The sequence below is a fragment of the Prionailurus bengalensis genome, chromosome E3 (genome assembly GCF_016509475.1).
Source record: "Prionailurus bengalensis isolate Pbe53 chromosome E3, Fcat_Pben_1.1_paternal_pri, whole genome shotgun sequence".
Taxonomy (NCBI): domain Eukaryota; kingdom Metazoa; phylum Chordata; class Mammalia; order Carnivora; family Felidae; genus Prionailurus; species Prionailurus bengalensis.
Window position 1 is genome coordinate 16,810,684 of NC_057357.1, and position 15,562 is coordinate 16,826,245.

The 15,562-nt window shown below is 41.5% G+C and overlaps 1 protein-coding gene across 2 annotated transcripts in view; it reads right to left on the bottom strand.

Moving 5' to 3' along the window:
* Positions 1 to 645: 645 nt before the first annotated feature.
* Positions 646 to 15,562, bottom strand: part of NIPSNAP2 (nipsnap homolog 2) — a 44,331-nt gene continuing 29,414 nt past the window's right edge. For both annotated transcript variants that reach the window (XM_043559917.1, XM_043559918.1), the window contains exons 8-10: positions 7,641 to 7,735; positions 3,347 to 3,430; positions 646 to 1,775 (exon numbers count right to left, since the gene is read on the bottom strand). In XM_043559917.1, the coding sequence (XP_043415852.1) occupies positions 1,711 to 1,775; positions 3,347 to 3,430; positions 7,641 to 7,735 (244 nt within the window). In that variant the 3' untranslated portion in view covers positions 646 to 1,710. The remainder of the gene's footprint in view (positions 1,776 to 3,346; positions 3,431 to 7,640; positions 7,736 to 15,562) is intronic.

Below are 15,562 nucleotides of genomic sequence, written 5' to 3' on the forward strand. Positions count from 1 at the left end.
ATTGTTAAAATGCATGTTTTTAGTTTAGTTTTTTTTTTTTTTTTGAGAAAAGTGGGGGTTGGGGCAAAGAGAGAAATGGAGAGGGAGAATCCCAAGCAGGCTCCACACTGTCAGCACAGAGCCCGACATGGGGCTCAATCCCCTGAACCATGAGATCATGACCTGAGCCAAAGTCAAGAGTCAGATGCTCAACCGACTGAGCCACTCAGGGGCCCCGAAAATGCAGGTTTCTATGCCAGAGCTCACTATGCCCTCTCTCTCCTACTGCTTTCTGTGGCATTAAGAAGAGCCAGTTACAAAATTCAGAGCTGAAGGGATGTTAAATGTCATTGGGTTCCACCTCCCCGTTTTATAGGTTAAGGGAACAGAACACCAAAGAGGGAAGTACCTCATCAAGGAGCAGTGCATGGACTTGAAAGGGCCTGTTCTTCTGACCGCTACCCCAACCCCCCAAACTCCATGCACTGGTACACAAAGCCTGTTTCCCAAAACACCTTGTTCAATGGCTAGTTAGAAGCTGGTGAGCTTATTTAATATTTTGCTCTATAGACTCACATATGCCCACTTCACAGGGACAAGCTATTTTTCAAGAGGTACAGGGTCATTCTTAGCACAAGTTCATAAAAAAAGACTGCAAACATGTCATATGTGAAAATCAAGATGTTTTATTGACTTTTATATGTTCTTGGAGAAAACCATTCACATGTAAAAGTTTGACATTTGATATGAGAATTATTCACACTTTATTTTACACATAAATTCTTTAATTTGGGGGTCAGACCTAATTTTTCACTTCAACAGGACTTGCACATGATTACAGTCACAAAATTGGCACACTGTATTAAAAAACTAAATCAGAGCTAGACAAAGTAGGCAGCTTTATTCCAATTTAAATCTCAACATGCACCACCCCTCATACATAATCTTGGAAGTATCTGCTGTGAGCTTACTAAAATATTAACTACAGAATGTCTGAGGTCACAAATGATTGTTTACAAAATAAAACCTCTTTTCTTAATGCTACTCAATTTGTTATAGAAAAATATACAAATAAAAATTAGTGCTATTCAAGGCGTTCATTTCAGAATCACGTATGACACATTATTTCCCCTCATATAGAGCCATCACAATATACTAGGTAAAGACTGAGTTACTGATTAAATGTACCTTAGCAACCACTACCAGCTTAGTAATGACATGTCATTTACTATGCTGACCAATTAAACAGGAGAGAGAATAAAACACTTTCAGGTATCGGGTACACTCAGAATTTGTTCCTGGTCTGAGACTCAGAAATAACTGCTAGAGTAACATGACAAAATTTATATTTCTTCCTGATACAAGAAATTTGCCTAAAAATCTGTAATTATAAAACAGATTTGCTTTTTATAAAGAAATTGCTAACTTTTTTTTTCATGGTTAGATTCCTATTTGGAGAGGATTCAAATTTTAATTTGGGCCCTCTTTTCCCAGAGGGTGGGGAGGGGTGGCTGGTGGTTGGTATAAGGTATATTTGAGGACTGTTACAATCAAACTATAATAGTTTCCTTTCTTGTGATTATGTAAATTTTAAAGAAAAGAGGTCTCTCATAAGCTATATACAGCAGTTTACACTTCAGTGTTTCTTTTTCACTTGATATACAATTAAAATTAGTTTATGACAAATACTTGTCACATAAATTTATGTAGGCACATCTAAAATCTGCAGCTTTACTGGAGGGGTGAGGTCTTCAGTGGGATCATGATTCTGGATTCCATTTCCTGAATAAGTGGGACTGAAAACAAGGATCAAGATTACCGTGCTTGTTCTTTTCTAAACAGATTATGGTAAATATACATGAACGAATATGTTGCTGAGAACGTTCAGAGGACATGTTGCTTAAAATCAGAATAGAGGAAAATATAGGACTGATCTCAGGGGCAGAAATGTACAAGCTAATGGTAGATCAATTAACATCCTATGAGATGTTTTTAGAATTAAAGCAGATTCTGTCTGGAGATGTGTTTCATTTGTAGGGAATTAGGAAAGTCCATGTTTTAAGAAAAATGGTGCTTTATCAAAAGGTTGAGAACTTTGAACTAAAATAAAGTTATATAGGGGCGCCTGGGTGGCTCAGTCGGTTGGGCGTCCGACTTTGGCTCAGGTCACGATCTCACCCTGTGTGGGTTCGAGCCCTGCATCAGGCTCTGTGCTGACAGCTCAGATCCTGGAGCCTGCTTGTCTCCCTCTCTCTCTGCCCTTCCCTACTCACATTCTGTCTCTCTGTATCTCTCAAAAATATATAAACATTGAAAAATTTTAAATAAAGTTGTATAAAATCAAATAATACTGCATTTGACTATACTCTGTAAAGGGAAAGATACACGGTACTTCAAAAACTGTCACTGCTGAATAAAATAGGCCTCTGGAAACTAATGAAACTGTAAGAACAGGCAACAAAGTCACATGCAATTATATGGTGTTTTGAACTAAAAGACAAGATAATACTTATTTTCTAGAACAAACTATTCTTTGATTTTTGTTAGTAGTATATGAGCTTAAATGTACCTGAAATGCAACATGATTGGTACTTATTACCTGTGTCAGTATTTCTGGGTTGTATTCAGCCCAACTGTTCTTACAAAAATCAAACAACCAGGATTTCATAGCATACATGCATGCAGGTATGCATGCGCATGCACAGACATGTACATACAGAAAGTCAAAATGTCAATTTTCAAAATTTTTAATTGCTGTATTAAATTATAATGTTTTTGGGAACAGATAATTTTGATGAGAAAGGGAAAGCTTAGGAAAAAATTGTATAATAAATATTCAGAAAATATAGAAAAATACAAAAAAAAAAGGTAATGATGTGAAGTTTACATCATGCAAGGGTCTGAAACTGTACCAGACAACGTACATAGTTTTTTTTAAGATTTTTTTTTTTTGCACCCAATGTGCGGCTCGAACTTACAACTCTGAGATCAAGAGTTGCATGCTCCACTGACTGAGCCAGCCAGGCTCCCCACAAACATACTTGAAAGAATGAAAATTCCTTATTGAAAAGAAGTCATGCAACTCTTAAAGAAAAATCTGACTAATCTTTATCCCCCCAAACTTATGATTCACCATCTTAGAGCAACATACTATTAAAAAAAAAAAGTACAAGGGGCACCTAACTGGCTCAGTCGGAAGAGCATGCGACACTTGAGCTCAGAGTCGTGAGTTCGAGGTCCACGTTGGGTGCAGAGATTACTTAAAAATTAATTAATTAATTAAAAAGTAACATATCAGCCTTAGGGTGAAAGAACATAAAACAGTAAGATGAGAAGAATGACAAGTTTTATGTCTTGAAAATGTTACCTGTATAATACACCAATTCTTCCCAGCCATGTTTATGCCATGCTGCATTCCGTATATCTTCCCTGGTCTGAAGATCCTTGTAAGCTGAAAAATAACCACACGGAAGAAACAAGACTTAATCCAAACACACTGTCCTGCATTCCACTAGCTATGTCCAACAAGTACTGATTCAGCTGCTCAGCTGGTTTTCTCAAAGCAACTACTGAGGGAATTTAGTACTAAGCTGGGATAATTGTGAGTTGGTTATTCTGAGAAAAATTATGTTAGGCCTTGTGAGAGAAGCAAATAAACAGATCTTTAAATGTTACAGTCTAGTGGATTCAAGACCTACCTTTCAAACCGAGGTTCTTCAATAATGTTAAACTCATAACCAGAAACTGTCAGACTATAATTAAGCAATATTCAATTTTGTTCAACATTTCCAAAGCACTACAATTATCTGGGTGAGAGACTGTGTTCAATGCAGTGGAGAACAAAAAGACAAGTAAAGACAAGGTCAACTGTTGAGCACTGTGGAATACTCGAGAACAGAGCCCACAGGAACAGGGAGGAGACTGGAGAGAGGTGTCTGGAAGGTGTGATTTGACCAGGTGGGTCGGGCTCAGAGGTTGAAAAGAATGTCACTGACAGATAGTAACAGAAGACAAAGGCATGCCAGGTGGAGAGAAGAGCATGGTCAAAGGTATCACAGTCCTTGGTGTCACATGGTACAATTCAGGTATCTCATCTGGGTGCCTTGGTTGCCAAATCCCAGCCTGGCAAGATCCTTCCAACTACTCACCAGGGAAATGCCTCTTGACAGGGTCAGACAAGATTAAAAGGACAAGAATCAGGGCTTCTAGTTTCTCTATTCTGGGACACACACCCTATTCTTCACAGGGCTTCTTTCTCCTTATGAGAAGACCTACCCTTGTAGGTATAGCAACTTAATCACCTAAAGATAAAATTTCCCTCAACTAGTAATAGAGCATAAATTTAGTACCTAAAATTGTGAAGAGGCTGAAAAACAGAAGGAAAAGAAATCTTTTACCTCTTACCACCCAGAGCAAAACAATTTAGCATTCATATGAGAAGCAGCAGCATCCAACTGAGGGCAGGTGCATGGCCAGTGCACTGTGTGGTGACTCCCCCTTGCAGGGAACAGGTTGGAAAGGGCTGTGTTCTTTTTTTTAATTTCAGTTTTTTAATTTTCTTAGTTAAAATTTTTTTAATTTGGTAAAATATGCATAGCAAAATTAACTTTTAACCATTTAAAAATGTACAATTAGGTGGCATTAAGTAATTCACAATCATCCCACTTTATTATCCATCTCTGAAACTTTTTCACCATCCCAAATTAAAACTCTGTATCCACTGAACACTAACTTCCCATTTTCCCCTCCAGGCAGCCCCTAGGAGCCTCTACCCTGCATTCTGTCTCTATGAATTTGCCTATGCTAGGCACCTCATGTAAGCGGAATCTAATGTTTTCAAGGCTCATCTATGTTGAAGCATGTATTGGCATTTCGTTCCTTTTTATGGAAACAATGTTCTATTATATATACATACCACATTTTGTTTATCTGTTTATCCATCAGTGGACACTTGGGTTTGAGGCTTTTTAAAGGCAGGAAGCACTTGGGCATGTTCATATTACTGGGGAGAGGGAGCCCATAGATGGGGGTGGTGGAACAGATGGAAGGGGCAGGGCCTGAAGGAAGGTGAGGAAGGAATGGCATCAAGTGCGAGGGTAAAAGGAAGAGGTGCTGTGTTGTAGAATGATCTGCTTTGAAAAAGCCAGAAGTGCCCAAGTCTGAGCCTGGTTCAGTTACTGACGATTCTAGGTGATTGATTTATCATTTGTGAGGCACAGGTACCTCATTGTGGTTTGTAGTGGTGAGGATTAAAGAGAATGATGCAGAAAATAACACGCTGGAGGTGCCTGATAAACGTGGTTCTCTAAAAAATGTGGAAAAGTGAGGGTAAGTTTTTGGGGCAGGCTACTGAGAATTCATCTCTGCATATCTCGATACTTTCTCCTATATAATAGGGTAGTGGACATTTGGGACACTGACTGGGGACAACAAAGGAAGGTAGAGAAGAGTACTGCCTAAGAAAAGACACATGCCGCAATCTGGCCGCTCTCCAATGCCAGAGCACCACACTGTTCCTGGCTTCTGCGTCTCTGCATGGAGGATCATCTTGGTGAACTCCTTGTCAACTGCTGTTGTGAAGCCTTAAGTCCTCCCCATGGGACAGAGTTGAGGGCCTATGCTCCCCACAGCTTCTGTCAGAGCTCTGCCACTTACACCCGCCAGTGCCTGTCTGCTCTGTCACCCGCGAGTCCCTATCCAGACACACTGGAAACCCTGACATGAGTGGAGTGGGTACATGGCTTGCCCTCTGCCTAAGAGTCAAAGCACATGGCAACCCTGACCATCAAGTTCCTGTGCTCAGATACCGAGGGTGTCTGGGAAGGTGCGCAGGAGCCAAGCCTGAGGGGAAGGTGAGGGAAGAGGTCTGACTTTTCAGTTTATATCCTCCAGACAGACCACATAATTATTTAAAAAAAAACAAAAAAAAAAACGACTTCACCCCTACCTTCAACCCATAAAGGTTAAATTATGTTTAGCATAATCTCTAAAGGCAGGGACATATGTTTTGAAGATTTGTTCCCAAATCTATTATATTTGACAACTCTGATATTTATGAAGTCAAATCCCAGTTAGCTAGAGAACCAAGGTCCCTAGGACAACGTTGCACCTGATGCTCGTGGGAGCATCTATCATTTGGTGCAGGGTTTTCAGTTGCTTACACACCAGGGAGGCCCAGTGTGTGCAGCTGAGATCAGCAACTGGATGAAGCAGTGATTGGTGGAGGTGAGGATGGGGGTCTCTTCCCCAGACCCTGATGGTGTAAGAACTACTTTTCTTGCCTCAAGTTATCCACTTCAGACTTAGGTCCTCAGCAGGTCTCTTACCATTTAGCCAGTCTGCACTATTTGTAGTTTTATGACCACTGTTTATAATAATTCTCATATCTCCATCACTATTCTAGCCCTTCCTGCTTGACTTTACCTGCAACCTATTTAGATCCAAGAGTCTAGCTCATATTCACCTTTTACTGATTTTCCTCAACTACATGTAAGTTTATATCCCTTTAAGCGCTGGGAGTGCCCCGAATATAACTCTGTTACTGATCACACACTGCCTCATGGCATATCCCTTATGTTGTCTTAATCCTTCATTAGCCCTGTCACTTATCTTTGTAAGCCTGCCACGCTAACACAGCAGGCTCTCAGGGTGCAGCACGTGGTGGGACTGAGCAGTCAAACAACATCTCAGTTTATTAATATGGTCTGGAAATGATTTCCACTTTTCATTTTTTAAGCTTTAATAAATAGGGGTGCCTTGGTGGCTCAGTCGGTTGAGCAATGGACCTTGGCCCAGGTCATGATCTCACAGTTCGTGGGTTCGGGCCCCACGTTGGGCTTACTGCCATCAGTGCAGAGCCGGCTTCAGGTTCTGTTCCCCTCTCTCTGCCTTTCCTCTACTGGTATTCTCTCTCTCTCTCTCTCTCTCTCTCTCTCTCTCTCTCTCAAAATAAACAAACATTTGAAAAAAACCCACAAAAACTTTAATAAACATACAGACGTGCCCAGAATGTACCAAGCTATTACTTAGACCTAATTCCTGTTCTTAGCAGGGAGACAGACACAAATAGCCACAACGTGACGACCTACATGATACTGGGCTCTGGGGGTTCAAGAGGAGAGTGACACTCATTAGGGGGGGCGAGGGGGCACACCTGAGTCAGGCCCTGAGAGATACTAAAGATGGTGCCAAACAAAAGTGGGCAGGGTTGGAAAAGTACACAGAGAAGGGCCTCTGGACAATGTAACCAGACACAAGGCAGGCAGCGAATGAGTGTGTGGGGAGGTGTCTCTCTGGTAAAATGCAGGATTGTTTCTGAGGAGTCATGGGAAGTGTCTAGAAAGGGACAACAGTTTTACCATCTTCCCTCTCCCACGGCTGGCTGCCTGTTCCTTTCACCACTATTCCCACTCCCACGTCAGCTGCTAATGTGCCACAAATCTACGGGCCTTTCACTGCTGACCTCTTTCCTTGTAGATAGTTCATCACTGTTGACCTCTTTCCTTGTAGATAGCCCAGCATTTACTTTCCATCTATGATGTTTGGATTTGCTATGGTGTTTAAAGTTACTGACTTGAGATGTGCTTTATTGCCTAGTTTAACTTATTTGGTAATGAACCCTGAAATCCCAGTAACACAAAAATGAAGGAAAAAATACATACCCCAAAGATGATGCACCATATATAGCTGCCCAATCTGAGAGAAGAATCCTCCAACTGCTTCATTACCATCCTGTCTGAAGCGAATTGCACGAGCCCTGTAAGGGACAATGACAATGTTCAGATACTGAATCAGGTACATTAAAAAGAATCAGATTTTTTCTATCCTCAGAGTAAGTTGTTCAATATGAAGACTGTTTTTTAACTACCAAATGCAATCGAATGTTATTTTAATATACAGAACCTATATAAGATGTAAATGTACTTTTCTGTAACTAGAAGAGTCATTTTTAGGGGAAATGGACAGTAATGACTAAACAAAATCAATGTTTCAGAGTACATGGTTGCACTCCTGATTCTTGACATAAAGTCAAGAAAATTGGCAGAGGATAGGACCTGTCAACTTAAACAGAATTGCTTCTCCAAGAACCTGCTGAGGGAAAGTGAGGAAAACCTGGATATTAGAACACTCAAGATGCCAAGAGTTACTCTATCTAAGGGAGACAGGGGCCACCCCTGGAGAGTGGGGTTTAAGACAGAGGAGAAGGGAGCACACCCTCAAAGCAGCTGCAGACCATGATTTCCGGAAGACACATGAGCTCTCTAAACTCGAAGGGAGATTCTTCAACCTCTTGGACAGCACATGGAAAAACATGAATGTAGAGCTTCCTACTGATATGCCATCACTATCAAAACTGGAACTGCCTCGTGGTATTATAATAGTGTTGTATGGTGACAGAAGGTAGCTACACTTGCCCAATCACTGTGCTATACACCTGAAACTAATTTAACATGTGTGTCAATTATATCTCAATAAAAAATGAAAGAAAAAGATTCCGCCTCTTGTTTTTTTTTTCCCCCCTTACCAGAATGAACCATCAGGAAAATGAGTACCAAATGGCATTCCTATGTGTGGGAGAATATGTATGTGTATATATATATATATATGTGTGTGTGTGTGTGTGTGTGTGTGTGTGTCTGTGTATAACATGAAATTCTGATTATCTTGAAAAAGAAAACCAAAGCTGGAGGCATCACAATCCTAGACTTCAAGCTATACTACAAAGCTGTAATCATCAAGACAGTATGGCACTGGCACAAGAACAGACACTCAGGTCAATGGAACAGAATACAGAACCCAGACATGGACCCACAAACGTATGGCCAACTAATCTTTGACAAAGCAGGAAAGAGTATCCAATGGAATAAAGACAATCTCTTCAGCAAGTGGTGCTGGGAAAACTGGACAGCGACATGCAGAAAAATGAACCTGGACCAGTTTCTTACACCATACACAAAAATAAACTCAAAATGGATGAAAGACCTAAATGTAAGACAGGAAGCCATCAAAATCCTCAAGGAGAAAGCAGGCAAAAACCTCTTTGACCTTGGCCGTAGCAACTTCTTACTCAACACATCTCCGGAGGCAAGGTAAACAAAAGCAAAAATGAACTACTGCGACCTCATCAAAATAAAAAGTTTCTGCACAGCGAAGGAAACAATCAGCAAAACTAAAAGGCAACTGACAGAATGGGAGAAGATATTTGAAAATGACATATCAGATAAAGGGTTAGTATCCAATCTATAAAGAACTTATCAAACTCAACAACTAAAAAACAAATAATCCAGTGAAGAAATGGGCAAAAGACATGGATAGACACTTCTCCAAAGAAGACATCCAGATGCCCAACCAACACATGAAAAAATGCTCCACATCACTCATCATCAGGGAAACACAAATCAAAACCACAATGAGACACCACCTCACACCTGTCAGAATGGCTAACATTAACAATCCAGGCAACAACAGATGTTGGCAAGGATGTGGAGAAAGAGGATCTCTTTTGCATTGTTGGTGGGAATGCAAGCTGGTGCAGCCACTCTGAAAAACAGTATGGAGGTTCCTCAAAAAACTAAAAATAGAACTACCCTAGGACCCAGCAATTGCACTTCTAGGCATTTATCCACGGGATACAGGTGTGCTGTTTCGAAGGGACACATGCACCCCCATGTTTATAGTAGCACTATCAACAATAGCCAAAGTATGGAAAGGGCCCACATGTCCATCGATGGATGAATGGATAAAGAAGATGTGGGAGAGAGGAGGGGAAGATGGTGGCGTAGGAGGACGCTGGGCTCACCGCGCGTCCTGCTGATCACTTAGATTCCACCTACACCTGCCTAAATAACCCAGAAAACCGCCAGAGGATTAGCAGAACGGAGTCGCCAGAGCCAAGTGCAGACGAGAGGCCCACGGAAGAGGGTAGGAAGGGCTGCGAGGCGGTGCGCGCTCCACGGACTGGCGGGAGGGAGCCGGGGCGGAGGGGCGGCTCGCCGGCCAAGCAGAGCCCCCGAGTCTGGCTTGCAAAAGTGGAGGGGCCTGACGGACTGTGTTCCCACAACAAGCGCGACTTCGCGTCTGGGAGGTCATAAGTTAACAGCTCTGCTCAGAAAGTGGGAAGGCTGGAGGAAAAAGGGAGGGAGAGCTGCTGAGCCCCCTGACAACAGAGCTCAGTTTGGTGGGGAACAAAGGCGCTCGCCAGCGCCATCTCCCCCGCCCATCCCCCAGCCGAAATCCCAAAGGGAACCGGTTCCTGCCGGGGAAATTGCTCGCTCCGCGCAAACACCCAACTCTGCGCTTCTGCGGAGCCAAACCTCCGGCAGCGGATCTGACTCCCTCCCGCTGCCACAGGGCCCCTCCTGAAGTGGATCACCTAAGGAGAAGCGATCTAAGCCTGCCCCTCCTGCCCCCGTGCACCTTGCCTACCCACCCCAGCTAATACGCCAGATCCCCAGCATCACAAGCCTGGCAGGGTGCAAGTAGCCCAGACGGGCCACGCCACCCCACAGTGAATCCCGCCCCTAGGAGAGGGGAAGAGAAGGCACACACCAGTCTGACTGTGGCCCCAGCGGTGGGCTGGGGGCAGACATCAGGTCGGACTGCGGCCCCGCCCACCAACTCCAGTTATACACCACAGCACAGGGGAAGTGCCCTGCAGGTCCTCACCACTCCAGGGACTATCCAAAATGACCAAGCGGAAGAATTCCCCTCAGAACAATCTCCAGGAAATAACAACAGCTAATGAGCTGATCAAAAAGGATTTAAATAATATAACAGAAAGTGAATTTAGAATAATAGTCATAAAATTAATCGCTGGGCTTGAAAACAGTATAGAGGACAGCAGAGAATCTCTTGCTACAGAGATCAAGGGACTAAGGAACAGTCACGAGGAGCTGAAAAACGCTTTAAATGAAATGCAAAACAAAATGGAAACCACCACGGCTCGGATGGAAGGGGCAGAGGAGAGAATAGGTGAACTAGAAGATAAAGTTATGGAAAAAGAGGAAGCTGAGAAAAAGAGAGATAAAAAAATCCAGGAGTATGAGGGGAAAATTAGAGAACTAAGTGATACACTAAAAAGAAATAATATACGCATAATTGGTATCCCAGAGGAGGAAGAGAGAGGGAAAGGTGCTGAAGGGGTACTTGAAGAAATAATAGCTGAGAACTTCCCTGAACTGGGGAAGGAAAAAGGCATTGAAATCCAAGAGGCACAGAGAACTCCCTTCAGACGTAACTTGAATCGATCTTCTGCACGACATATCATAGTGAAACTGGCAAAATACAAGGATAAAGAGAAAATTCTGAAAGCAGCAAGGGGTAAACGTGCCCTCACATATAAAGGGAGACCTATAAGACTCGTGACTGATCTCTCTTTTGAAACTTGGCAGGCCAGAAAGAATTGGCACGAGATTTTCAGGGTGCTAGACAGAAAAAATATGCAGCCAAGAATCCTTTATCCAGCAAGTCTGTCATTTAGAATAGAAGGAGAGATAAAGGTCTTCCCAAACAAACAAAAACTGAAGGAATTTGTCACCACTAAACCAGCCCTACAAGAGGGGACCCTGTGAGACAAAGTACCAGAGACATCGCTACAAGCATAAAACATACAGACATCACAATGACTCTAAACCCGTATCTTTCTATAATAACACTGAATGTAAATGGATTAAATGCGCCAACCAAAAGACATAGGGTATCAGAATGGATAAAAAAACAAGACCCATCTATTTGCTGTCTACAAGAGACTCATTTTAGACCTGAGGACACCTTTAGATTGAGAGTGAGGGGATGGAGAACTATTTACCATGCTACTGGAAGCCAAAAGAAAGCTGGAGTAGCCATACTTATATCAGACAAACTAGACTTTAAATTAAAGGCTGTAACAAGAGATGAAGAAGGACATTATATAATAGTTACAGGGTCTATCCATCAGGAAGAGCTAACAATTATAAATGTCTATGCGCCGAATACCAGAGCCCCCAAATATATAAAACAATTACTCATAAACATAAGCAACCTTATCGATAAGAATGTGGTAATTGCAGGGGACTTTAACACCCCACTTACAGAAATGGATAGATCATCTAGACACACGGTCAATAAAGAAACAAGGGCCCTGAATGAGACATTGGATCAGATGGACTTGACAGATATATTTAGAACTCTGCATCCCAAAGCAACAGAATATACTTTCTTCTCGAGTGCACATGGAACATTCTCCAAGATAGATCATATACTGGGTCACAAAACAGCCCTTCATAAGTTTACAAGAATTGAAATTATACCATGCATACTTTCAGACCACAATGCTATGAAGCTTGAAATCAACCACAGAAAAAAGTCTGGAAAACCGCCAAAAGCATGGAGGTTAAAGAACACCCTACTAAAGAATGAATGAGTCAACCAGGCAATTAGAGAAGAAATTAAAAAATATATGGAAACAAACGAAAATGAAAATACAACAATCCAAACGCTTTGGGACGCAGTGAAGGCAGTCCTGAGAGGAAAATACATTGCAATCCAGGCCTATCTCAAGAAACAAGAAAAATCCCAAATATAAAATCTAACAGCACACCTAAAGGAACTAGAAGCAGAACAGCAAAGACAGCCTAAACCCAGCAGAAGAAGAGAAATAATAAAGATCAGAGCAGAAATAAACAATATAGAATCTAAAAAAACTGTAGAGCAGATCAACGAAACCAAGAGTTGGTTTTTTGAAAAAATAAACAAAATTGACAAACCTCTAGCCAGGCTTCTCAAAAAGAAAAGGGAGATGACCCAAATAGATAAAATCATGAATGAAAATGGAATTATTACAACCAATCCCTCAGAGATACAAACAATTATCAGGGAATACTATGAAAGATTATATGCCAACAAATTGGACAACCTGGAAGAAATGGACAAATTCCTGAACACCCACACTCTTCCAAAACTCAATCAGGAGGAAATAGAAAGCTTGAACAGACCCATAACCAGTGAAGAAATTGAATCGGTTATCAAAAATCTCCCAACAAATAAGAGTCCAGGACCAGATGGCTTCCCAGGGGAGTTCTACCAGACGTTTAAAGCAGAGATAATACCTATCCTTCTCAAGCTATTCCAAGAAATAGAAAGGGAAGGAAAACTTCCAGACTCATTCTATGAAGCCAGTATTACTTTGATTCCTAAACCAGACAGAGACCCAGTAAAAAAAGAGAACTACAGGCCAATATCCCTGATGAATATGGATGCAAAAATTCTCAATAAGATACTAGCAAATCGAATTCAACAGCATATAAAAAGAATTATTCACCATGATCAAGTGGGATTCATTCCTGGGATGCAGGGCTGGTTCAACATTCGCAAATCAATCAACGTGATACATCACATTAACAAAAAAAAAGAGAAAAACCATATGATCCTGTCAATCGATGCAGAAAAGGCCTTTGACAAAATCCAGCACCCTTTCTTAATAAAAACCCTTGAGAAAGTCGGGATAGAAGGAACATACTTAAAGATCATAAAAGCCATTTATGAAAAGCCCACAGCTAACATCATCCTCAACGGGGAAAAACTGAGAGCTTTTTCCCTGAGATCAGGAACACGACAGGTATGCCCACTCTCACCGCTGTTGTTTAACATAGTGCTGGAAGTTCTAGCATCAGCAATCAGACAACAAAAGGAAATCAAAGGCATCAAAATTGGCAAATCAAGCTTTCGCTTTTTGCAGATGACATGATATTATACATGGAAAATCCGATAGACTCCACCAAAAGTCTGCTAGAACTGATACAGGAATTCAGCAAAGTTGCAGGATACAAAATCAATGTACAGAAATCAGTTGCATTCTTATACACTAACAATGAAGCAACAGAAAGACAAATAAAGAAACTGATCCCATTCACAATGGCACCAAGAAGCATAAAATACCTAGGAATAAATCTAACCAAAGATGTAAAGGATCTGTATGCTGAAAACTATAGAAAGCTTATGAAGGTAATTGAAGAAGATTTAAAGAAATGGAAAGACATTCCCTGCTCATGGATTGGAAAAATAAATATTGTTAAAATGTCAATACTACCCAAAGCTATCTACACATTCAATGCAATCCCAATCAAAATTGCACCAGCATTCTTCTCGAAACTAGAACAAGCTATCCTAAAATTCATATGGAACCACAAAAGGCCCCGAATAGCCAAAGGAATTTTGAAGAAGAAGACCAAAGCAGGAGGCATCACAATCCCAGACTTTAGCCTCTACTACAAAGCTGTAATCATCAAGACAGCATGGTATTGGCACAAAAACAGACACATAGACCAATGGAATAGAATAGAAACCCCAGAACTAGACCCACAAACGTATGCCCAACTCATCTTTGACAAAGCAGGAAAGAACATCCAATGGAAAAAAGACAGCCTCTTTAACAAATGGTGCTGGGAGAACTGGACAGCAACATGCAGAAGGTTGAAACTAGACCACTTTCTCTCATCATTCACAAAAATAAACTCAAAATGGATAAAGGACCTAAATGTGAGACAGGAAACCATCAAAACCTTAGAGGAGAAGGCAGGAAAAGACCTCTCTGACCTCAGCCGTAGCAATCTCTTACTTGACACATCCCCAAAGGCAAGGGAATTAAAAGCAAAAGTGAATTACTGGGACCTTATGAAGATAAAAAGCTTCTGCACAGCAAAGGAAACAACCAACAAAACTAAAAGGCAACCAACGGAATGGGAAAAGATATTTGCAAATGACATATCGGACAAAGGGCTAGTATCCAAAATCTATAAAGAGCTCACCAAACTCCACACCCGAAAAACAAATAACCCAGTGAAGAAATGGGCAGAAAACATGAATAGACACTTCTCTAAAGAAGACATCCGGATGGCCAACAGGCACATGAAAGATGTTCAGCGTCGCTCCTTATCAGGGAAATACAAATCAAAACCACACTCAGGTATCACCTCACGCCAGTCAGAGTGGCCAAAATGAACAAATCAGGAGACTATAGATGCTGGAGAGGATGTGGAGAAACGGGAACCCTCTTGCACTGTTGGTGGGAATGCAAATTGGTGCAGCCGCTCTGGAAAGCAGTGTGGAGGTTCCTCAGAAAATTAAAAATAGACCTACCCTATGACCCAGCAATAGCACTGCTAGGAATTTATCCAAGGGATACAGGAGCACTGATGCATAGGGGCACTTGTACCCCAATGTTCATAGCAGCACTCTCAACAATAGCCAAATTATGGAAAGAGCCTAAATGTCCATCAACTGATGAATGGATAAAGAAATTGTGGTTTATATACACAATGGAATATTACGTGGCAATGAGAAAAAATGAAATATGGCCTTTTGTAGCAACGTGGATGGAACTGGAGAGTGTGATGCTAAGTGAAATAAGCCATACAGAGAAAGACAGATACCATATGGTTTCACTCTTATGTGGATCCTGAGAAACTTAACAGGAATCCATGGGGGAGGGGAAGGAAAAAAAAAAAAAAGAGGTTAGAATGGGAGAGAGCCAAAGCATAAGAGACTGTTAAAAACTGAGAACAAACTGAGGGTTGATGGGGGGTGGGAGGGAGGGGAGGGTGGGTGA